We start from the raw sequence: 24541 nt of genomic DNA, 5'->3' as shown, positions 1-24541 counted from the left end.
CGATTTTTCACTCCGTCAAAAATTACAAAGACTAGGGGACACTCGATGATGAAGTTACAGGGAAATACATTTAAAACCAATAGAAGGAAATGTATAGCATAGCTGGTTTTAAGAAAAGTTTGGACAAATTCCTGGAAGAAAAGTCCATAGTCTATTAATAAGACATGGGGGAAGCCTCTGCTTGCCCTGGATCGGTAGCATGGAATGTTGCTACTCTTTGGGTTTTGGCCAGGTATTAGTAACCTAGATTTGCCACCATGAGAACGGGCTACTGGGCTTGATGGGCCATTGGTCTGGCCCAGTAAGGCTGTTATGTTCTAATTCTATTTGATTCTTTGGTATTGGATTTACACTTGTCATATGTTCTTTTCTAGTTTTTTCCCCTTTGTTATATTCCATAACCTCAATAAAATTACCCTTGTAAATTTTAAAAAATTATGATTTTATTAGCTAAGTATCACCAGCATCTGCCTCTAAAATGTTCATCCAAAGAAACAGTTAATTGTTTGGAAATATCTTGATGCTTACAAAAGATGATTTTAAAAACTGTTGATATACTTACTATACAATGTAGCAACTAGTTTAATGTATTTTATCATCTAGTTTTAATATTTGACATAGAGCAGGCTATAATCGCATTCTGCTCACTGACATCCTCTGTCATAATAGAAAACACTTAATGTATGAAAAATTTGCACATTTCTGTAGCTTACTGGTACTTATTGTTCCATTTTACTTATTGTTTCATGCTCTCTTTGTAGATCTGTTTGCATTTGAGTCCAGAAGGAAATGTCATTTTTTTCTATGTTAAGTCCTAAACTACTATAGCATTGATACAATGAACTGACTAGGGTAAGAACTCATGTTATACTGTTGTATATTACAGTTTTATTGGTATATCAGAAGGCAAGTTTGGAGCGACTCCAACGAGAACTTGAGGTTCAAAAGAAAAAGCTGGATAAACTAAAATCAGAGGTCAATGAAATGGAGAATAATCTTACACGAAGGCGTCTGAAAAGATCAAATTCTGCTTCCCAAATTCCCTCAGTAAGTTTATCCTGTAGATCAGATCAAAGAATCCTCTGAATCCTTAATTATATCAGTGTAGTAATTCATGAGTGATTCCATGAACCCTGTTACTAAAAAGCTATGTCATTTTGCAGTTTGAAATTCCTTATTCAGTTCCCTCATGTAAGCTTTTATTTGGTATGGATACTTGCTTCTAGATATCTCAGCTATCCCTGAGCTTGTAATCATGTAATGTATGTGTCTCATTTCAGCTTGAAGAAATGCAGCAGTTAAGGAGTTGTAACAGACAGTTGCAGATTGACATTGACTGTTTAACCAAAGAAATTGATCTTTTTCAACAAAGAGGTATAGAACTTCTTCATATGGAATATTTGTTGCTTCTTCCTCCATGCATCTTTCACTTATGAAAGGATTAATTATACTGTACTCTAGACTTCATTTTTAGTTCTGAGTGTTTAGCACACAGGCATGCTTTGGATTGCATTCTGATATTAACATAGAGTGTGAGGTCTGGAAGATTAAATATCCAACTATTTCAGCTGCTCAATCAGAATTAACTATATGATCCAATGACTTGCATGACAGTTTAATTAGATACAGTACTGTAGACTGATGGTTGCCTCTTGTCACTAACCTGTATAGTGACTGCATATTTCACAAATTACAAATTGAGATGAGCTTTGAGGTTTATACATGGTACTTTCACGGAAGAGAAATCCTTGGAGTCATCCTGGACCGCACCCTAACCTTCGATGACCATACCAGTGCCCAGGTGAAAAAATGTTTCTATACCCTCTGGAAACTGCGCACCATCAAACGTTACTTCGACCACCAAGCCTTTCGTCTACTCGTCCAATCCCTGGTATTAAGCATATTAGACTACTGCAACATTATTTACCTGGGATCCTATAAAAATACCATCAAACGTCTTAGAACAGTCCAAAATGCGGCCGTCCGCCTCATCTATGATCTCAAAAAATACGACCATGTTAGCCCCTACTACACCAAACTCCATTGGCTTCCAGTAGAGGCAAGGATCATCTTTAAGTTCGCCTGCCTCTGTTTCAAAACTCTAACAGGATCTTCCCCAATCTACTTGTCTGAGCACCTTGAAATAGCAGGCCCCTCTCGCACACGAAACGCCCACCTATTCATCTTTCCCTCCCTAAAAGGCTGCCTCTACAAGAGATTCATTGATAGAACCCTAGCATTCCAAGCGGGCAAATGGAACAATTGCCTTACTGCCCTCATTTCCAACTCCCCGCCCTACCACCTGTTCAGGAAGTCACTAAAAACCTACCTCTTCGACAAATTCCGCTAACGCTGCCTCCCCCCCCTTCCCTGCACCCTCCTGACCTCGATATGCCTCCATGCCCTCTGACTACGCCCCCCTCCCAAGCCACTATGGCCTCTCTTACTCCATCTCTGTTTTATCTAATTGCCCTGCCTTATCATTGCCTCACATCTAACATCACTGTAAATGTATCACCGCTATAACATGTAACATCGCTGTATATGCATAGCCTCCTCTTCAGTATATGACTTTTTATTACTGCTATTTATGTAACATCTCTGTAAATGTAACAACACTATAATATGTATCATCGCTGTAAATGTACAGTCTCTTCTATTGTTAACCGCATTGAACTTCCACGGTATTGCGGTATACAAGAATAAAGTTATTATTATTATTATTATTATTCATCCATTGTTTCTGCCTATTTGAACACAGTCAGTAAACTATGCAAATTAGAGTATTTTGTGTGAAAAGAAGTCTGTGTATTATGACTAGGGAAAATGAGGTGGGTATGCATTTTGCTCATATTGCAAATGCAAAAATTTTCCTTTTCTATAATTTTTCATCCTGTTTCACTTGTTGGTCAAATTTTAAATTTTTCATGATTAAAGATTGATATTTATTAAACTGGTTTCCTTAGCATCCATACCAAACTATTCCATAACCCATGAGTTATGTCCATCAACCAGCAGATGGAGAAACAAAGTAGTTCTATGTGATTACTCCTTAAAGGGCTTCTGTGTGTGGCAGATGGAATAGACAGACCATACACTCCTTGACTGTCAAAGAATCTGCTTTGGATGTTAATTGAAAATTATAAATAAATAAAAGATGCACCATATATTATAATGTCGAAAGGTTTTATTTTGAAGCTAGAATTGGAGTCTGTACATTTGTACCGACTGACTCCAACTTCAAAGCCCTGTTTACATTACAAGGTTTAACGTTACAGTCACAAAATTAGGCTCAAGTAAGTGAGAGAGAATATGGCCAAGCTATCATCAACAGCATGGGCCAAAGACGCTGTAGTAGAAGTGGGGGGGATCCTGTCAGATATTGTGACCTATGTTGACCACTATTGGAGACAGGATTCTGGGCTTGATTGATCTTTGGTCTGACCCAATATGACAAATATTACCTGTGTAACAGAATAGAGAAGGAAGCAATGGGAAGGATCCTAAGAGAGAGACAAATATCATGCAGTATTGTTTTAACTCGCATCACTATCTTTCTAAACCTTTTAAGGTATTCCTAAAAGTCTATGCAAATAAGTCCTTCAGTTTCTTTCTAAAATCTAGATAATTTATTTCAGTGTACAGCAGAACTGTAGATAATTTCAAAAAGTTGGCTCTGCAGCACACAAGAAAGCAGTGAACTCTTCTGAAGGAACCTCCAGTTGTTTCATTTGTTGGTTGCAAAGGGAGAGGAATGGCCAGCAGGAAAAAGGAGGTGGTATAAGACTTTAGTGAGACCACATTTAAAATACACTTCTCCCTCTGAATCCGCAGTTTCAGCATCTGCGGATTCGGTTATTCGTGATTTTATTTTTAAATTAAAGCAGTATTCCAAACCTTCACCGCCTCCCTCCCGCTTTCCCCCCGGAACCCCTTAAGCCTTACCTGGTGGTCTACGAGAGACTACGGGAGCTCATGGCAACCATTTCCTATGAGTGATCTGCATGAGGCAGGAGCGTAGGAAGATCACTCTTGCCCTGAAAACCCACTAGGCCACCAGGTAAGGCTTAAGGGATTCCAGGGAAAGCGAAGCTGGTGGAGGTCCAGAATACAGCTTTAATTCCGGGGGAAAGCTGGGGGGAGAGGAGGGGGTCAGAACCGGCCCGAATATTATTCGTGTTTTTTTAATATTCACGGGCCGGCTCTGCCCCTAACCCCCGTGAATATTGAGGGAGAAGTGTACTGTGTGCAGTTCTGGAGATTCACCTTCAGAAAGATATAGGGCTAGATGCACTAAAGTCAGCAATCATCGCTAAACCTGTTTTCTGTTAGGTCCCTTCTGGATTCCATACGCTAGGTGTTCAATCCCAACCCACAGTCCAGGTGTTGCAAAATTTACATCTTTTCAGAACACGTGCTGCATTCCCATTTAGTGGTAGAAACAGTTTCAATTTCTGCGAACAGTCTGAGCAGAAGTCTTTAGCTATTTTTTTTTCTTAAAGTCCAGCATGTTTTTCGGGCGCAAAGAGGAGCTAGTTTGCTTACTGCTCTTTCAGATCTGACCAGGTGTATAAGGGGGACACTTCATCCACATCCTCCCTTGCATCTTCTTTTCCCTCCATGGACTCTTAACATTGTTTTACAGGGCCTGATTAGGCTTCATTTGAACCATTATAGGACGTATTTCTTCTGGACCTGATGTTCACAACTGTGTTTCTGGTCACCGTTGTCTCAGCACAGCGTACGAGTATTTTGGAGTTTCTGCACTTTTGTGCAGAGAACCTTTTTTCCATATGATAGATGTGGGTGTTTTCTTCTGTACTGTACATTCCTTCTTGTTGATGCTCTCAGCTTTCCGAGTCAATCAGGAGGTTAGTTTGCCTGCATTTCATACAACAGGCTCGGAGCACAAAGATCAGATCTTCTGCAAATTAGATATCCGGAGGATCTTGCTCCCTTATTTGGAAAGGATAACTGAGTTCTGGACTGGGCCTATCACATTTTTGTTCTCACTGCTGCGTCTCACTGGGGTAGGCCAGCAGCCAAGTCCTCAATCACCCGATAGATTCGAAGAGCCATTTCCGTGACTTACATTGCCCATGGCGCACAGCCGCTGATTTTGCTTAATGCACTCTTGATGGGAAGGGTGGCGTGGGCGGTATCTCACTAGATTTGTCCTGATGAAATTTGCAGTGCAGCTCTTGATCCTCTCTTTATACTTTTACCCAGTTTTACCAAATGGATGTGGCAGTGTATTCTGCTGCCGTTTTTGGGACAGGCTCTTCCGTCTCTCCCTAGCTTCCGTGGCTTTGGTACATCACCTAGCGTATGAAATTCGGAAGGGACATAGCAGAATGGAAGATTAGGTTTATACCTTTGATAATCTTCTTTCTGTTAGACCCTGGAGGATTCCTTACGACCCACCCCCCTCTGTATTCACTCAGTAGTTTGGAGTAGCCTGCTCCTTTCTGCCTCGGTTACTCTCATTGCAGGTTTGAAGATTTTCCAGCCAGTTGCCAGATCCTGTGGGGAATTTTTGTGATTTTTGTACATTGCTGAAGGCCTTTCTTGGGGTGCTTGTTGCACATAGCAGGTTAGTTCTAAATTGTTCTTCAATGCTTTTTCTGAGTTGCCTTTGCACCTGTTATTACTTGTTGATATTTTGCAGAACATACCAGTTTTGATGGGGATTCTCCTCTGTATCCCCTTTGTCCTGGATTTACAGGTTTGTGCTTGGCTTTGGGAGTGAACTGTTTCTACCACTAGGGGGAGTACAGCATGTGTTCTGAAAATGTGAATTCTGCAACACCCAGACTGCGGGTTGGGATTGGACAGCTAGCTTAAAGAATCCTCCAGGGACTAAAAGAAAGAAGATTATTGAAGGTATAAACCTAATCTTCCATTCACAGCTTTAGCGACGATCGCTTTTACCGACCTCATTATCAAAATGTTCCAACACTTGGTTTTTTCCTTGATTGCCCATTTTCCAATCCGGATAGGCAAAATAGCCAAGTAATTGATACACTAACGTCGCTTGGCTATTCCCCCCCCCAAAAAAAAAAAAAGAGGGTTTAATGATCGGAAACACAGACAGGTTTAGTAACTGTGTTACTGACAGGTCTGCCAGGTTTTTTGGGGGTGTCATTTTTTTTTTCAATGGCACAGATATTTTGCATGTATTACAAATGCAAAATGCTGTATTTTTTGGTCTATAAGACGCACCTGACTATAAGACTCAGCTACATGTAGAGAAAGAAAAACCAAGAAAAAATTTGATTCAGAATTTTTTTTTTGCTTGATTTTTCCTCCTCCTACGTGTAGGTGCATTTGGTGGTAGGCAGCCCCCCTCCCTCCCCCGGGTACATTTTTTTAAATGCCGGTGGTCAAGCGCGGTTTGGCCAGGAGCTTTCCGCGTTCCTGCTGGACAGCTACCTCCTTTGTTGCTGCAGAGCGACAATTAAGGCAGGAGCGCAAGCTTTTTGCTTCCTGCCTGGTCCCGCGCTGTTCTGTGAATGGCTGCTGTCAGGTTTCACGATTTTCAGCCTTATTCCATTGGATTTCTCACAAAATCTTCAGCCTTATTCCATCAGACTTATCACAAAAACTTCAGCAGTGTTCCATCACTCAGAATCGCAAAATCCAGCACAGAGATCCTACAGGGTCACCTGTGTTTCGCCCTCCTGGCTTCTTCAGGAATCTTTTGCGCTCGTCCAGACTACAGCACCGAGCAGCAAGAAACATTCATGGGGTTTTTTAAAGACAAATGGGTATTTACTTCTGAGTATTTTGCTCTGATGGTCTGCTGGATCCAATACATTGATGATGTTTTATGTTTATGGAAGGGGACTCTAGCAGAATTTCTGATTTACATCAATCGTGTCACCCTAAAATACAGTTCACTGCACAGTGGGATCAGCACTCAATTTCATTTTTGGATGTGAGAGTGACAAAGGATGATGAAGAGTTTAAGACTACAATGTTTTCAAAACCCATGGATAGGAATACACTGCTGGCATTTACAAGCATGCATACTTAATGCCTGAAAGCAAATATCCCCTATGCCAAATTCCTTAGATTCCGTTGGATTTGTGGTTCGACTTAGGAGTTTAATGTGAGATCAAAAAAGGTACTTCATCAGAAGTTTATTCAAAGGGGATATCCAGCATCTATTGTGAAAAAAGCTTTTAAAAGAGCATTATACAACCCCCGAGAAGGGCTATTGGAATATCGATCACCAAAGGAGCCCCAGGAGATGATTCCATTTGTAGCACAATATTCCAGACTTTCATCATAGCTTCAACAAGCTATATGGCCACACTTGTCAGTGCTAAAAATACACCTGTGTTTGGAAGATATTGTTTTCTTTTGAACGTAACCAAAGCTTGGGAGATTTGCCATGCTCTAGTGTACCATAGTCACAAAAGACTTAGAATGAAGATGGTGTGTATGGTCATAGAGCATGTGGTATTGCTCAGTGTGTGCTAATATGATGGAGACAGAGGCTTTCGACCACCCAGTAATAAAGGAAAAGATACACTTTGAGGCAAGAATCATCATGCACCTCAAATATGGTGATCTATGTGATTTGGTGCCCATGCCTCTTATTGTATGTGGGACAGACTTCATGTATATTAAGGAATTCTGGAGCACCGATCATGTGTTGACACGAAATGAATGGTTTTAACACATTGACATGTTTAGTGCTGGAACAGGTTTTGCAGTCCCCTCGACATGGTGATTGGCGTCGGCGACTCCTACAATGTGAGCAATACTGGATATTTGAGATCAACACGGTACACCCACAGGGTTTAAATACACACATTGAATGAGCAGCATTTTTTTGAAAGATCTATAGTGGAGAGCCATGTTATGCCAGCGATTAGGAGAGCATGCAGAGGTGGAGTCTCTGAATAGAGTATGCTGATTGGATGTTGAGGAAGAGGAGGAGTGAAGCAAATACAGGAATTACTTTTTCCGGTGCTAGGGCATCACTCGGCAGTGAATGTTTCTTGCTGCTCGGTGCCGTAGTCTGGACTTGAGCATAAGATTCCTGAAGAAGCCAGAAGGGCGAAACAAGGGTTGACCCTGCAGGATCTCTGTGCTTGATTTCGCGGTTCTGAGTGATAGAACACTGCTGAAGTTTTTGTGAGAAGTCCGATGGAATAAGGCTGAAAATCAGAAAAAGCTAAGTAACTTTTTGATATTTATACCACTGCTATGTTGCCTTTGGAAGTATTTGTCTGCAGAGTGCTGTGTTTAATTTTGTTGGGCTGAAGATTTTTAGAAGTATTTTTCTATCTACACAGAAAGCGTGCATGATTGGAACTAGTGGAGGTTGGGGAGTTTTTTTTTTTGTGGCCTATGAAGCATAACTGAGGCCTTTTTATCCTATCTAATGGTTTGTCAGCTACCAATTTTTGTTCTGAAAAGTAGACAATGATAGGCAATGAACTTCTATTTTTTTTGTTTTGCGTAAGAATTGTGGAAGGTGTTTCTGATTTCAGTTACCACAACATTGGTTAGATATTACGTCAGGGGATTGCTAGGGAGGTAAAATTCCTAGACGTTATAAATGACTGCTTCTTAGAACAACTGGTCCAGGAACCGACAAGAGGGGGAGCTATTTTAGATTTGGGCCTTAGTGGAATGCAAGGCATAGTACAGGAGTTAACTCCTGTGTTGGGTCTGCTGGGAAAGAGTGATCATGACGTGATCAAATTTGAGATGATATCAGGAGTGTCGTCGCAAAAGAAATCTACTGTAGAGGCATTTAATTTTCGAAAGGGCGACTATGATAAAATGAGGAAAATGGTTAAAAAGAAGCTTAAAGGATCAGATGCACACCAGGCGTGGATGTTATTTAAAAATACCATTGTGGAAGCCCAGACCATGTGTTTTGCATGTATTAGCAAAGGTAGAGAGAAGAGGAAACAAGAGCCGGCATGGTTAAAAGATGAAGTGAAAGAGGTTATTAGAGCCAAAAAAGGATCCTAATGAGGAAAATAAGAAAAGACACAAGCACTGGCAAGTTAGATACAAAGCAATGATAAAGAAAGCTTAAGAAAATATATGAAGAGAAACTTACAAAAGAGGCAAAAACTCTTAACAATTTTTTTAGGTTCATCAGAAGCAGAAAATCTGTGAGGGAATCCTTGGGACCGTTGGTTGATCATGGAGGATAAGGGCATAGCAGAGAGACTGAATGAATTCTTTGCTTTGGTCTTTATGAAAGAAGATGTAAGAGAAATACCTGAACCAGAAATGGTTTTCAAAGGTGATGATGCAGAGGAACTGAAAGAAATCTCGATGAATCTGGAAGATGTACTAAGCCAAATCGACAAATTAAAAAGTGATAAATCACCTGGACTGGATGGTATACTGTACATTCCATGGTACTAAAAGAACTCAAACATGAAATTACTGATCTGCTATTAGTGATCTGTAACCTGTTGCTAAAATCGTCTATAGTACCTGAAGATTGGAGAGTGGCCAGGGTAATGTCGATTTTTAAAAATGGTTCTAGGGAAGATCTGGGAAATTACAGACCGGTAAGCTTGACCTCAGTGCCGGACAAAATGGTGGAAACAATTATAAAAAAATAAAATTGTGGAACCCGTAAACAAACATGATTTAATGAGACAGCATGGGTTCAGTCGAGGGAGATCTTGCCTCACCAATTTGCTTAACTTCTTTAAAGGTGTGAATAAACATGTAGATGAAGATGATCCGATTGATGTAGTGTATCTAGATTTTCAGAAAGCTTTTGATAAAATATCTCATGAGAGGCTCCTGGGAAAATTAAAGAGTCATGGGATAGGTGGCAAAGCTCAGTTGTGGACATGGGATAGGTGGAAAAGTTCAGTTGTGGATTAGGAATTGGTTATCGGATAGAAAGCAAAGGGTAGGGTTAATTGGCCATTTTTCTCAATGGAGGAGAAAGTTGCCTCATGGAAAGCTGCCATAACCAAACTTTTAGATACTTTAGTTCCTACTATCACTTATACCATTTCTCCACGTAAACAAAAAAACCCTGGTATAGTCCTAACCCCTTATCAAAAAACAATTACATTCTCTCAAGAGAAAATGGCGGCATAACAAGACTCTATATAACCTAAACAAATTTAAGGAACAAGCCAGTTACTACAAATCAGAAATTAACAGATCAAAAAAAGAATACTACTCCAAACAAATAAAAGCCAAAAACACCTCCATGTTATATGCAATTGCAAAATCACTAACCTCACAGAAGACAGTCAAATTTGACGGTCCAAATCCCCTCAGCTCAAACTATTGCCTCTCATCTAATCAATAAAATCCAAAAAATTACAATCTCCATCTCAAAAACAAGTGTTGCCAGTACAAAACCCATCACCCCCTGTCGACAACCATCTTCCTCTCTCTCTAAATACTCAAGATTTACCCTACCCACTCTTCAGGACCTTCAGAGAAATTTGAATTCACTAAACAATAAAAGGCTCCAAATTAGAAATTCTTCCACCATTCCATCTGAAACGCTTTTTCTCATTTTTTTAGTCCAGATATTTTAAACCTGGTCTGTACTAGTTTTATCTTCAGGAACAGTCCCAAAAACATGGAAAGAGGCAATTATTCATCCAATAATCAAAGACCGTAAAGTTAGTGCACATGAAGCCTCTAACTCTTGACCCATCGCAAATATCCCTTTCTTGGCAAAACTTACGGAGAAAATTGTCTTTCGTCAAATTTAAGACTTCGTCAAACAAACAAAAGTTTTACATCCAAATCAGACGGGATTCTGTAAACATCATTCCACAGAACTTTCACTCATTGGGTTGACCACTAAAATTCTTTATCATCTTCTTGATTATCACCAGTCCGTTCTGCTTATATCCTTAGACCCATCATCGGAATTTGACACAATAGACAATAAGCTTCTTCTGTCACGCTTGCACGAAATCAGAATCACAGACCAGGTCCTGGACTGGTTTTCTTCTTTTTTTCACTGATCGGGCTTCCAAGGTAGTCTTTAATACAACATCCTCAGATTCAATTACAACTGACTATGGTATTCCACAAGGCTCTGTTCTATCTCCTGTACTCTTTAATATCTTCTTGGCCTCTCTCTTAACATTAGTGCAATCTATAGGTTTTACGATGTTCGCCTATACGGATGATGTCCAACTAGTTCATCCGATTGACTTAAACAACCTAAATGAAATAAAGCTCATAAATCAAAAACTAGAAAAAATTAAACTCTTGGCTAGACTCACATATGCTTTCTTTGAACATCAAAAAGTCCAAATTAATGATCTTTCCAATCAAAGATGGACTTTCCCTTCAAATTCCCCTTATCCTATATAATAAAACGCTAGCCGCGCATGCGCACTCAACTGCGTGCTTCTGTTTTCCCTGATCTGTGAGATGTAGGTCCGTGGCATTGCAGGAGTGCGCATGCGTGCCTAGGGTTCTTTTCAGTTCGTCTTCGTCTTTGCCCCTCCCCCCAATCCCCTTGAGTCTCCCACCCGATTTTCCCTTCTCGCAGTTTGGCCGGCTCCCTTAGTCCCTGACCGCCGCCGCCACTCCCTTCCCTTCCCGCGGTCGACAAACCTCTTGGCTCCAGCAGCAGCCACAGCACTGTAAACACGCTGCTTCACGGCCTCTACTGCCTTCATTTGCTCTTCCGTGTCCCTGATGATATCATCAGAAATGCGGCAGAGCAAATCGGGGCAGTTGAGGCCGCAAAGCAGCGTGTTTACAGTGCTGCGGCCGCTGCTGGAGCCAAGAGGTTTGTCGACCGCGGGAAGGGAAGGGGGTGGCGGCGGCGGCAAGGGACTAGGGGAGCTGGCCAGACTGTGGGGATGGCGCGCATCTTCAAAAAAGTGTAGGCGGGAGGCGAGTGAAGGAGTTTCAGCTCAGAGGAACGGCTGGAGGGTGCTGCAGGTGGCCCATGCAGGTAAACATTCTCACAGGAGGTGAAAGGGGGCTGCTTCGGGGGGAGGGGTGTGCTGGGAGGCAGATCGTTTTGCTTAGGGGGGGAAGACAGAAGGGGGGCCACGGAGAGACAGGGAGGAACTGGAGTGGGAGAGGGAAAGGGGCCTGCTTTGGGGGAGGGGTGTGCTTGGAGGCAGACAGCTTTGCTTGGGGGGGAGACAGAAGGGGGGGCCACGGAGAGACAGGGAGGAACTGGAGAGGGAAAGGGGCCTGCTTTGGGGGAGGGGTGTGCTTGGAGGCAGACAGCTTTGCTTGGGGGGAAGACAGAAGGGGGGCCACGGAGAGACAAGGAGGAACTGGAGCAGGAGAGGGAAAGGGGCCTGCTTTGGGGGAGGGGTGTGCTTGGAGGCAGACAGCTTTGCTTGGGGGGGAGACAGAAGGGGGGCCACGGAGAGACAGGGAGGAACTGGAGAGGGAAAGGGGCCTGCTTTGGGGGAGGGGTGTGCTTGGAGGCAGACAGCTTTGCTTGGGGGGAAGACAGAAGGGGGGCCACGGAGAGACAGGGAGGAACTGGAGCGGGAGAGGGAAAGGGGCCTGCTTTGGGGGAGGGGTGTGCTTGGAGGCAGACAGCTTTGCTTGGGGAGAGACAGAAGGGGGGGCCACGGAGAGACAGGGAGGAACTGGAGAGGGGAAAGGGCCTACTTTGGGGGAGGGGTGTGCTTGGAGACAGACAGCTTTGCTGGGGGGGAAGACAGAAGGGGGGCCACGGAGAGACAGGGAGTAACTGGAGCGGGAGAGGGAAAGGGACCTGCTTTGGGGGAGGGGTGTGCTTGGAGGCAGACAGCTTTGCTTGGGGGGAGACAGAAGTGGGGCCAAGGAGAGACAGTCAGGGAGGAACTGGAGGGGCAGAGGGAAAAGGGTCTGCTTTGGGGGGTGGGGGGTGCTGGGAGGTAGATAGCTTTGCTTGGGGGGGAGACAAAATGGGGGCCATGGAGAGACAGGGAGGAATTGGAGGGGTAGAGGGAAAGGGGTCTGCTTTGGGGGAGGGGTGTGCTGGGAGGCAGACAGCTTTGCTTGGGAGGGGAGACAGAAGGGGGGCCACGGAGACACTGTCAGGGAGGAATTGGAGGGGTAGAGGGAAAGGGGGCTGCTTCGGGGGAAGGGGTGTGCTGGGAGGCAGATCGTTTTGCTTAGGGGGAAACAGAAGGGGGGCCACGGAGAGACAGTTAGGGAGGAACTGGAGGGGGAGAGGGAAAGGGGGCTGCTTTCTAGCACCCGTTAATGTAACGGGCTTAAACACTAGTACAGTATAATCTCGTTATAACAGACTCGCTTATAACGGAACCTCACTTATAGCAGATGAGGTCCACTGGTCCCGGCCGAGCGCCATTATAAACATACACAAAATCATCAGATATAGTGGACTAGCATATAACAGACTTTTGGATATAATGGACAAAGAATTTGGTCCCTAGAGTCACTTTTAGCTGTAATTTCATTCAGCTATAATGGACATGCAGGCTCCGCCTACAAGGCACGTGGCATGCTGGTGATATAGTATCAAAATGCAGCCCAGAAAAGAATGACAGAGTATTTTTCTTTCCAGTAGTGTTCTGGTTTGCAATGATTTTGTACCATACCAATGTTTTGCTGAGTTTTGTTATTGATGTTGCTGATATGCTTGTGCAGTGACTGTTGTTCATTGATTGTACATTGTTTCAAGTTGCCCTAAATAAAGTTTTTTAAAAAATGCAACTTTGGATATAACGGACTCTGGATATAACAGACCGTTTTTCCAGGTCCCTTGAAGTCCGTTATAACGAGATTATACTGTACTCAAAACTCAACCTATCAATGTTGTATCTTCATTAAAAATACTACGAGTCACTTTTGATAGTAAATTTAATTATCATCTTCATATTATCACAGTGGTCCTGCGCTGCTTTTATCGACTGCGCATGATTAGATCCTTATCCAAATTGCTGGAGCCTGCTTCTCTGAACATTTTGATCCACTCGCTCATGATTTCATGTATCAATTATTGTAATGCCCTCTACAAAGGCATAACAAAAAAGGAGATAAGAAGACTCCAGATAGTACAGAACACTGCAGTAAAAATTATATTTAATGCAAAAAAAATATGACCATGTTACTTCCCTTTTACATAAAGCTCACTGGTTACCAGTAGAACACAGAATCACGTACAAAATTATTTTATTAACATTCAAAACCAGACAAAATAACCAGCCAGAATTTATTAATAACCTTCTTATCCCTTATAATCGAACTAAGAATTTAAGCTCTACAGCTCAAAACCTTCTCTCTATCCCATCACTGAAATACAATGAGATCTTCAGTTTTTTCTGTTACTGCCCCCTCTCTTTGGAATAGTATCCCAACTTACTTAACGTGAAAAATCAACTCTTATCGATTTCAAGATGAAGTTAAAGACATTTCTTTTTCTCAATGCCTTTGAAACCTAACTGTCTTTAAGGGCGACCTAGAATATAGATGGATTTTACCATCAGCACCCCTCCCTATTGTTCTTTCCTTATATGTTTTCTTTCTCCTTGCTTATTGTAGTTCAAGCCCTTTTTTCCTTTTGTTCCTGTTCATCACGGTTTTTAAATGTCTCTGATTGTTATTTCTGGTGATGCTTTGTCATTCTAAATTTGTATTTTAGCCAACAAATGTTTTTATGATTTTGTACACTGCCTAGAAGGCTGATTGGGCGGTCTAAGAAATTTTAAATAAACTTGAAACTTGAACAGTGGAGTGCTACAGGGATCTGTACTGGGACCAGTGCTATTTAACTTATTTAAATGATCTGGAAATTGGAATGATGACGAGAGAGGTGATTAAATTTGAAGATGACACTAAACTGTTCAACGTTGTTAAAACAGATGAGGATTGTGAAAAATTGCAGACAGACTTTAGGAAATTGGAAGACAGGACATCCAAGTGGTAGATGAAATTTAATATGGACAAATACAAAGTGATGCACATTGGGAAGAATAACCCAAATCACAGTTACCGGACGCTAGAGTCCATCTTGGAAGTTAGTGCCCAAGAAAAGGATTTGGGTGTCATTGTAGACAGTACGATGAAACCTTCTGCCCAATATGCGGTGGCAGCCAAAAAAGCAAACAGGATGCTAGGAATTATTAAAAAAGGGATGATTAGCAAGACTAAGAATGTTATAATGCCCCTAAATCGCTCTATGATGCGACCTCACCTAGAGTATTGCGTTCAGTTCTGGTCTCCTTATCTCAAGAAAGATATAGTGGCACTAGAAAAGGTTCAAAGAAGAGCAATCAAGATGATAAAGGGGATGGAAATCTTGTATGAAGAAAGACTAAAAAGGTTAGGGCTCTTCAGCTTGGAAAAGAGATGGCTGAGGGGAGATATGATTGAAGGCTACAAAATCCTGAGTGGAGTAGAACAGGTACAAGTGGATTGATTTTTCACTCTGTCAAAAATTGCAAAGACTTGGGACACTCAATGAAGTTACAGGGAAATACTTTTAAAACTAATAGGTGGAAATATTTTTTTCACTCAGAATAGTTAAGCTCTAGAATGCATTGCCAGAGGTTGTGGTAAGAGCAGATAGCATAGATCAGTGGTCTCAAACTCAAACCCTTTGCAGGGCCACATTTTGGATTTCTAGATACTTGGAGGGCCTCAGAAAAAAATAGTTAATGTCTTATTAAAGAAATGACAATTTTACATGAGGTAAAACTCTTTATAGTTTATAAATCTTTCCTTTTGGCTAAGGCTTAATAATAATATTGTCGTTTATAGCTAGAGACTTATGATCAAGAAACTGTTTTATTTTACTTTTGTGATTATGATAAACATACCGAGGGCCTCAAAATAGTACCTGGCAGGCCGCATGTGGCTCCTGGGCCGCCAGTTTGAGACCACTGGCATAGATGGTTCTAAGAAAGGTTTGGACAATTTCCTGGAGTCCATAGTCTGTTATTGAGAGAGACTTGGGGGAAGCCACTGCTTACCCTGGATCGGTAGCATGGAATGTTGCTACTCTTTGGGTTTTGGCCAGGTACTAGGAACCTGGATTGGCCACCGTGAGAACGGGCAACTGGGCTTGATGGACCATTGGTCTGACCCAGTAAAGGCTATTCTTATATCCTTCATTTTTTATTAATTTTATTACTGTAAAGTTTGACCACTTAGAAAGTTGATAAATGGGATAACAAATTTTAATCAAACTTGGAAACTTATGCTCCAAATTGTGATAATTAGGGTGCATAGGGAGAGATGTGGCCAGTAAGAAAAAGGAGGTATTGATGCCCCTGTATAAGACTGTTGAGACCTCATTTAGAATATTGTGTACAATTCTGGAAGCCGCACCTTCAAAAAGATATAAAAAAGATGGAGTCGGTCCAGAGGAAGGCTACTAAAATGGTATGTGGTCTTCATCATAAGGCATATGGGGACATACTTAAAGATCTCAATCTGTATTCTTTGGAGGAAAGGCGGGAGAGGGGATATATGATAGAGACATTTAAATACCAATGTGATGTAAATATGTATGAGCTGAGTCTCTTTCATTTGAAAGTAAGCACTGGAATGAGAGGGCATAGGATGAAGTTAAGAGGTGATAGGCTCAGGAGTAATCTAAGGAATTACGTTTTTACAGAAAGGGTGGTAGATGCATGGAACAGTCTCCTGGTAGAGGTGGTTGAGACTGAGACTGTGGGATCTCTTAGAGAGAGGAAGAGATAGTGGTTACTGCGGATGGGCCGACTGGATGGGCCATTTGTCCTTTATCTGCCATCATGTTTCTATGTTAATTTTACTGCACTAGCTGTTTTAGCACATGCTAGTGCACCTTAGTAAACTATGGTACTCGGCCGTGTAAAAACCATCAGTTTTGTCTTTAGTTCTTTGATGATATCTACTGATACTAGCTACCCCAAGAGGCCTCTTCCTCAGGAAATATGGCGCAAATGTAGGCTTAAATGTAAACAGTTGGTAGAGATGCTCACAACCAGAGAAAGTACTACCCTGTTTCCCTGAAAATAAGCCCTATCATGATTTTTAAAGATGTTCCTAATATAAACCCTACCCCCAAAATAAGCCCTAGTTAAGATCGACCCACGAAGCCCTTCACCTCAATGTCCCCGACACTCCCCAACTCCATCCCTGACACTAGTGCTGCCCGATTTGCTGAAAAAAATGGGACTCGTCAATTCAGCGACCCCTACCCCGGTGAGACCTGACATACCTCTGCTCTGAGGCCTCCTAAAGGTGTCAGCACTTCCCCCCCCCCCCCATTGTGTAGCATCTTTCCTTCCCTCTCACCCATTCCCTTCTGCAGCATCTTTCTTTCCCTCTCTTCCATTCCCCTGTGCAGCAGAACCTCACCGACCCTCCTACTGTGAGACTGACATACCATACCTCAGTGATTCGGCAGAGGGAAGGCCCCGGTGGGGAAGGCTGTGAAGCAGCCCGTTCAGAGCGCTACTGCCACTGCTGTTTTGGGAGGCCTCGGAGGTATGGTATGCCAGTCTCACGGTATGGGGTTCTACTGCACAGGGGGATGGGAGGGATGGAGGGATAGAAAGATGTTGCATAAGGGGAAGGGTGAAAGGGGAGGAAAGATGCTGCACATTCGGGGAGGGGGAAAGGAAAGAGGAAGAATTGGGGTGGAGAAGAGGAAGGGAGAGATGATTGTTGTGCATGAAAAAAAAATAAGACATCCCCCGAAAATAAGCTTATACGTTTTTTGGACCCAAAATTAATATAAGACACGGTCTTATTTTCGGGGAAACACAGTAGCTATCAAAATTATACTTTATTTTAATTGAGTGAATAGTAAAAAATAATTCAAGATGTTGAGCTGTGTGTTCCATTATGTTTTGTTGAGACTAATTTTTTCTGTTTAGAAATACAATTTACAATCCTTGATTGTCCTAGTATATTTATTAACTAAATAAAGGAGAAAAAATACTAAAACACAAGGGGTTTTTTGGTACTGTTCTGTGTTTTTAAATTACAGCTATCACAGAAATTGTATTTGTGTATATATAAATCATTCTTTTTATGGTTTTTTTTGTCTTTATATTCCAGGACCACATTTTAATCCCAGCGATATGTATAATTTCTATAAAAATATTGGATTTGTGGGTCCTGTGCCACCAAAACCCAAAGGTACTGTATCTGTTGGTAAGTCTAAAGCGTTTAGTAAAATATCTCCCTTTTATTAAGCCATACATTTTAAACTGTTTTACTTATTTACTGAAGGAAGATTTGAGTTCAACATCATTAGTAGTGTGCATTGCATGTATGTCATTCTTTCCTCTCCCAACCCCCCCCCCTCAAGCATCAGGATATATGGCAAGATCAATGTTAAGCTGTTACCTGCAGTACCTGTACCAAGAATCTTCAGCAGAACTAAGGACAGCATCACTGGGCTTTTTAAAGTAATGATCTGTGTAACTTTTATGAATTCTCACCCACCCTAACATTATGGACTGTGATTTAATCCTGCACCCTAGTGATATCATCACGATATATGGAAAGAAGAACTAGGGATGGATGCTGGAGGTGCTGTGTTTGAGAGGCAAGAACATGCCATGACATATGCTCTTTCATGTTCACGATGTCATAAGTTTAAGGAACTATTGGGTTATTGATATTGGGCACAGAGGTGGCTCAAAGCATTCTGTTGCCTGAGCCGAGGGATGAGCTGGTGACTCCCCCACCCCACCCCGAATGTTCAAAATGGATGTGGGGCAAGGGCTGCCCCAAATATTAGGCAAGACTGGCCAGCTGCCTATGGCAGCAGCTTCTTATAAGGTAGTAGCTTCAGTAACAAAGTAAATGACAGCAGAGCCTCAGGCTTCTTTCCTTCCTACCTACAACAACCCCACTTAGCTGTGTCCCATTTCAGCATCAGAGACAGTATTTGATGAGAATCCAGTTCAGCAGCGGGAGATCAACATCCTACTCGAACTTCAACCGGAACTGGGTGGGGATGACTTCAACATCTCATCCACCAAATCCGGAACCGTAAGACCAAAGGCCATTCACTCAGGGGGCAGGAGCGGTTCATTTGGGAGGAACCTGCGGGAGAAGGTGTCACGATGAATCCCACATGAGCCATATGCACTAGTCCGGCAGCATGTGAGGCCTCCAGATGACCAGGGTATCATGTATCTATAGAGAGATCTTGGCACTCCCAAATCCTAAGTTGAAGGTGAGGCGGTATTTGATGATGATCGAAACCAACTCGAACTCCGACCGGAACTGGGTGGGAATCGCTTCAAACATTCATCTACCCAACCCGGAACCGGAAGATCGAAGTCCTTTCATTCAGGGGGTTGAGGCGATGCAATTGGGACAGACCTGTCACACAACGGCAGAAAACAGCACTGCTCATCTCCCTTATACATCATCATAGCCTCTGAAGTGGATTCTCTACAACATCTCCCGCCTTCCCTCTGGGCTCCAACGAAGCATCAGACATCACAGTTCCAATTCAGAATGACTCACCAAAGCCTTCTCTATTTCTTGTCCCCCTTTCATTTTTGGTTTCTTCTGACGTCAGGTAACTTTTGAATATATTAAATAAATCATCCAATTTTCCTATTCAGGTGTAGATTCTTCTTCTGGTTTAAATAATAACTATTTTATTAGCTCCATTTCAGTTAAAAATCAGTTGCAGCAGCCATCTTTAATATCAAATAAAATTAGTAACATAAAATATTCAGTTGTTTCTGTATTCTATATTTCTCATATTTTCCAAATCAAGGTAAAAAACGAAAACTCTAAGACATAGTTTTCTTTAATGTAATATTCTTTAACTCATAGGTATTTCCTGAGATGACAGAAATTCTTTTGAGTTTTTCTGGATCTTCAAATTGATGGAATTTATCTTTATATGTGACTCTCATCAATGCAGGATAATATAATCCATATTTGGCTCCAATATCCCTCAAAGGTTGTCTCAATTGTAGAAATTGTTTCCTCAGCTAGACAGTCTGGCAAAATTTGGGACAAAGAGTAATTTAGAATCTTTATAAGCTGGATTCTTTGTTTCTTTTGCAACTTTTAAAATTTCAATTACTTGTTGGAATCTCAGTAATCTTATAATTACTGGTCTTGATTTTGAGATTTTTTTCCCCCCAATCCTGTGTGCTCTTTCGATTTCCAATTGCATTTTTAATTTAATAGGAAGAATTTTTGGTATTGCTTCTTCTAAAAATTATAACATATTCTTTCCTTCAACTCCATCCTTTAATCCAGTAATTCTTATATTCTGTCTCCTTGATCTATTCTCCAGATCTGTCATTTTTTCCCCATTTCTTTTAATATATTGTGATCTTCTTTGTTGTCCTATTGTATCTGTTCTATCTTTCCTATTCTGTTTTCCATCTTATCCATTCTGTTATTTACTACAACCAGCTTACTGTTCATGAGGTTCATTTCCTTCCTCATTTCTATTAATGATAAATTGATGTTCCTCAATTCCTCTATAACCTCTTACATCTAGTGCATCCATTGGTAAAGGACTCCCACTAGGAGTCTGTGGGTCTTCCTTTAATCTTTTAGTCTTTCCTGTAGATTTTGCAGGAGTCTCTTGTATCTTCTGCTTGTTTGATGCCATTTTATAGGATTTTATTTTCAAATGAAAGAAAAATTGTTACTTTTAAGTCTAATAACTGATGTTCAGAGGAGGGAACTCAACTGGCTACCAAGCCTCCAAGTTCCAGAATCATCCACTTTAGTATCTTTACAAAAACCTATTGCGGCAGGTGGGGGTAGATTTCCCAAATTTTTATAGGTACCATCAGGCCTATATACTGCGTCAGGGTATGTATTGGATCCTTCCTGAGCTCATGGAACATCTCCCTGATTGGCTTTACTTAGAATGGCAACTGCTGTCTCTATTGAGATTATGTCATATTTTAAGTATCAAGTTATCTAGGATTTATAAGGACTATACAGTTTTATTCGCTACATGGCAGATAAAGACGAAACATGGACCACACCACCCCTTGGTCAGATCATCTCCGATGCAACTTTAACTTACACTGGCTCAAAAAACAAAACCAAAGGCCACCAACATGGACTAGAGGTCAACTAAACCCTGAAGAATTCTGGTCCCATTACAACCCAACACCCATCATAGACCCAAACCCCAACTTCATCCCAAGTTGGAATAACTTCAGCATCCAGGTTCTAAATGACCTGGCTCCACTGACCCTGCAAGAAAAAACCGCTCATCTGCCAACTGGTTTGACATCAACCTTCTAGCTCTGAAACGAGAAGTGCGCAAACTAGAAAGAATTTGGTGCAAATCCGGCACAGACACTGACAGATACTCCTGGCGCATAAAAGTTATTGAATACAAAAGAATGATCAAAGAGAAACGATCCAAATATTACGCCCAATCAATCAATACCCCATCCCTGAACAGCAATAAACTCTTCAGACTAGTCAACTCCTTATTTGACATCAACTCATATAAAAGCTCCCCCACAGATCTTCCACCCTCCCCAACAAACCTAGCCAACTACTTTGCCAAAAAAATTCATAACTTAAAAACCACTCTTACAACAACAAACACCAGCCCACCAACCAACCAACCTACCTACCCAAACAATGAAGGTTCAACCGCCGACATGACTTGGAATTGCTTTGAAAACCCAGACTGGAACCTATTTCTCGAGCTATACTCTAAATGTTCCAAATCCAATTGCCTTCTAGATAACTGCCCACCTTCCATCATGAAAATAGCTCCCCCCCCTTCAAAGTGGAGCTCTTCGACTGGGTCACCCTTTGCCTGTCCACCGGCTACTTCCCGCTGGAACTCGGCCACATCCTCATATCTCCAACTATCAAAAACCCCAAAGAACCACTCTCCACAGCCACCAACTACAGACCCATTGCCAACATTCCCTTCTTCCTCAAAATCATGAAAGGCCTTGTCAACCGGGATCTCATGTCATACCTCGAGAAGTTCGACATCCTTCATGACTCCCTGTCTGGATTCCGCACTAACTACAGCACGGAAACCGTCCTAGCGTCACTAACCGACTACCTCCTCCAACTATTCTCCCAGGGAAACAGCGCTCTGCTACTCCAGTTTGACCTCAGTAGTGCCTTTGACCTGGTAGACCATGACATTCTGCTTAGTTGCCTCGATTCCATAGGCATTTCGGGATAGGTACTAACTTGGCTCACAGGCTTCCTAAAAAACCACACCTACTAAGTCCACAATGAGGGAACCTACTCCCATACCTGGTCCAACCCCTGTGGAGTTCCACAAGGCTCCCCCCTATCACCTTCCCTATTCAATATCTACATGGCTTCACTGGGACACATGTTATCTGCCCGAAAGCTGAAATCCTACATTTATGCAGATGACATTACAATTGCCATCCCCATCTCCTCACTGTCACAAGAAACAGAACAGCACATCTCTTTAGTACTCACCATGGTCGAATACTGGACCACCCGGTTCAAACTAAAACTAAATCCAGAAAAGACTAAACTCTTCTTTGCAAGTCCCAACCACAAATTAACAACCACCACCGTACAACTCAACGGTCTAACTTACCCTATCAATCCCACCATCAAAATCCTTGGAGTCATCCTAGACCGCTGCCTGACCTTCGAAGACCACACCAATGCTCAGGTCAAAAGACCGCTGCCTGACCTTCGAAGACCACACCAATGCTCAAGTCAAAAAATGCTTTTATACACTCTGGAAACTCCGTACCATCAAACATTACTTTGACTTCCCCTCCTTCAGACTGTTGGTCCAATCCCTAATCTTAAGTACCCTGGATTACTGTAATATCATATATTTGGGCTCCTACAAGAAAACCATCAAACGTCTGAGACTCATTCAAAACACTGCCGTCCGCCTAATCTATGGCCTCAAAAAGTCAGACCATATCAGCCCTTACTATAGAAAACTTCACTGGTTGCTAATGGAAGCAAGAGTCATCTTCAAATTCACCTGCCTCTCCTTCAAAACCCTAACTGGCTTGTCCCCGATATATCCGTCTCACCACTTCGTGTTCCCAGGCACCAATCGAATGCGCAATGCCTATCTGTTTACCTACCCATCCACAAAGGGATGCACCTACAAAAGATTCCTTAATAGAACTCTCTCATTCCAAGCTGGCAGATTGACAGATTGCCTGACCACCCTCATCTCATCTGCCCCATCTTACTCTTTCTTCAGGAAATCTCTCAAATCCTACCTCTATGATAAATTTCTCGAACCCCTCCCCTCCAAATAACCAAACTCTACCACCTCCCATACTAGTTGCATTCTTCTTGTCATTCACCACTATGTATCCTCGCTATATTTGTAACTATCTTTGGCATAGTAATCCACTTCAACCGCATTATACAGTCTCTTGCATCGCATCTTGTTCTATAAGTCGCTCGCACTGTATTTTCACTGTATAAATATCTCCGCTGTATATCTACAGGCTCTTGCATTGTAAATCTGCATTGTATCTTCGCTATTTAAACACCCATGCTGAATATGTACAGTCCCCTGCATTGTAAAGTGCTCTCAACTGCATATTACATTCCCTTGCATTGTATCTTCACTGTGTATGTACAGTCTCTTGCATTGTAAACAGCTCTGAACTGTTTGTGGTATTGCGGTATTCAAAATAAATAAATAAAAATAAATATTGAAATATACTTAACACCTATTCTGATTCATTTATCCATGTGTCAGTCCTTGTGGTTGAACTCCAAGATTCAAATTGGCGAGTCTAAGATCCTCTGAAAGCACTGGCTGCAGGCGGGCATACATATACTGTATGATGTGTTATCAGATGGAAAGCTGCTTGACTTTTCTCGACTGCAACAAACATTTGGCATTGCAAAGTCTCAAGTATGTAAGTGGTTGCAGTTGAAGCAGATATCAAATATTATACTAATCACAGCTATAAAATAAAATATATTTAGTATGAAGTGCTCAGACCAATACCCTTTGATTCAGTGATCTCACCAAACTGGGGTATGTTAGGGACCATCATATCACTTCATTGTCCCTATGCCACCCTGCTCCAATCTTCTGATACACCAAACAGTGTTAAACAAGTAAGTAAAAGTCACTTATCTTTGAGATGGATTATATGGGATGGGCGGCAAGATCATAAACCTCCAGCTGCGTTGAGATTAAAGTGCTGTGTGCTACGAGTGCTCGCCTTTACCAACGTGAAAACTAAAATGTGCTGTTACTTCACGTTGGTAAAGGCGAGCACTCGTAGCACACAGCACTTTAATCTCAACGCAGCTGGAGGTTTATGATCTTGCCGCCCATCCCATTTAATCCATCTCAAAGATAAGTGACTTTTACTTACTTGTTTAACACTGTTTGGTGTATCTGAAGATTGGAGCAGGGTGGCATAGGGACAATGAAGTGATATGATGGTCCCTAACATACCCCAGTTTGGTGAGATCACTGAATCAAAGGGTATTGGTCTGAGCACTTCATACTAAATATATTTTATTTTTATTTTATAGCTGTGATTAGTATAATATTTGATTAGATTTTCATCACAGAATAATATTGAATATCTCCCCAGTAGTTTGTGTATGCAGTTGAAGCAGGCCATTCAGAAAGGATCTC

At 41.8% G+C, this 24541-nt stretch overlaps 1 protein-coding gene across 5 annotated transcripts in view; it reads left to right on the top strand.

Moving 5' to 3' along the window:
• TAB2 (TGF-beta activated kinase 1 (MAP3K7) binding protein 2) overlaps positions 1-24541 on the top strand; it is a 193091-nt gene that overhangs the window by 157155 nt on the left and 11395 nt on the right. For 4 of the 5 annotated variants that reach the window (XM_033936903.1, XM_033936906.1, XM_033936905.1 and 1 more), the window contains exons 4-6: positions 887-1047; positions 1281-1374; positions 18004-18099. In XM_033936903.1, coding sequence (XP_033792794.1) covers positions 887-1047; positions 1281-1374; positions 18004-18099 — 351 coding nt within the window. The remainder of the gene's footprint in view (positions 1-886; positions 1048-1280; positions 1375-18003; positions 18100-24541) is intronic. The other variant, XM_033936904.1, reaches the window with a different exon arrangement.

Source organism: Geotrypetes seraphini, chromosome 3, assembly GCF_902459505.1.
Source record: "Geotrypetes seraphini chromosome 3, aGeoSer1.1, whole genome shotgun sequence".
Taxonomy (NCBI): domain Eukaryota; kingdom Metazoa; phylum Chordata; class Amphibia; order Gymnophiona; family Dermophiidae; genus Geotrypetes; species Geotrypetes seraphini.
Note: the sequence above shows the minus strand (reverse complement) of the source record. Positions and strands in the feature narration are given on the sequence as shown.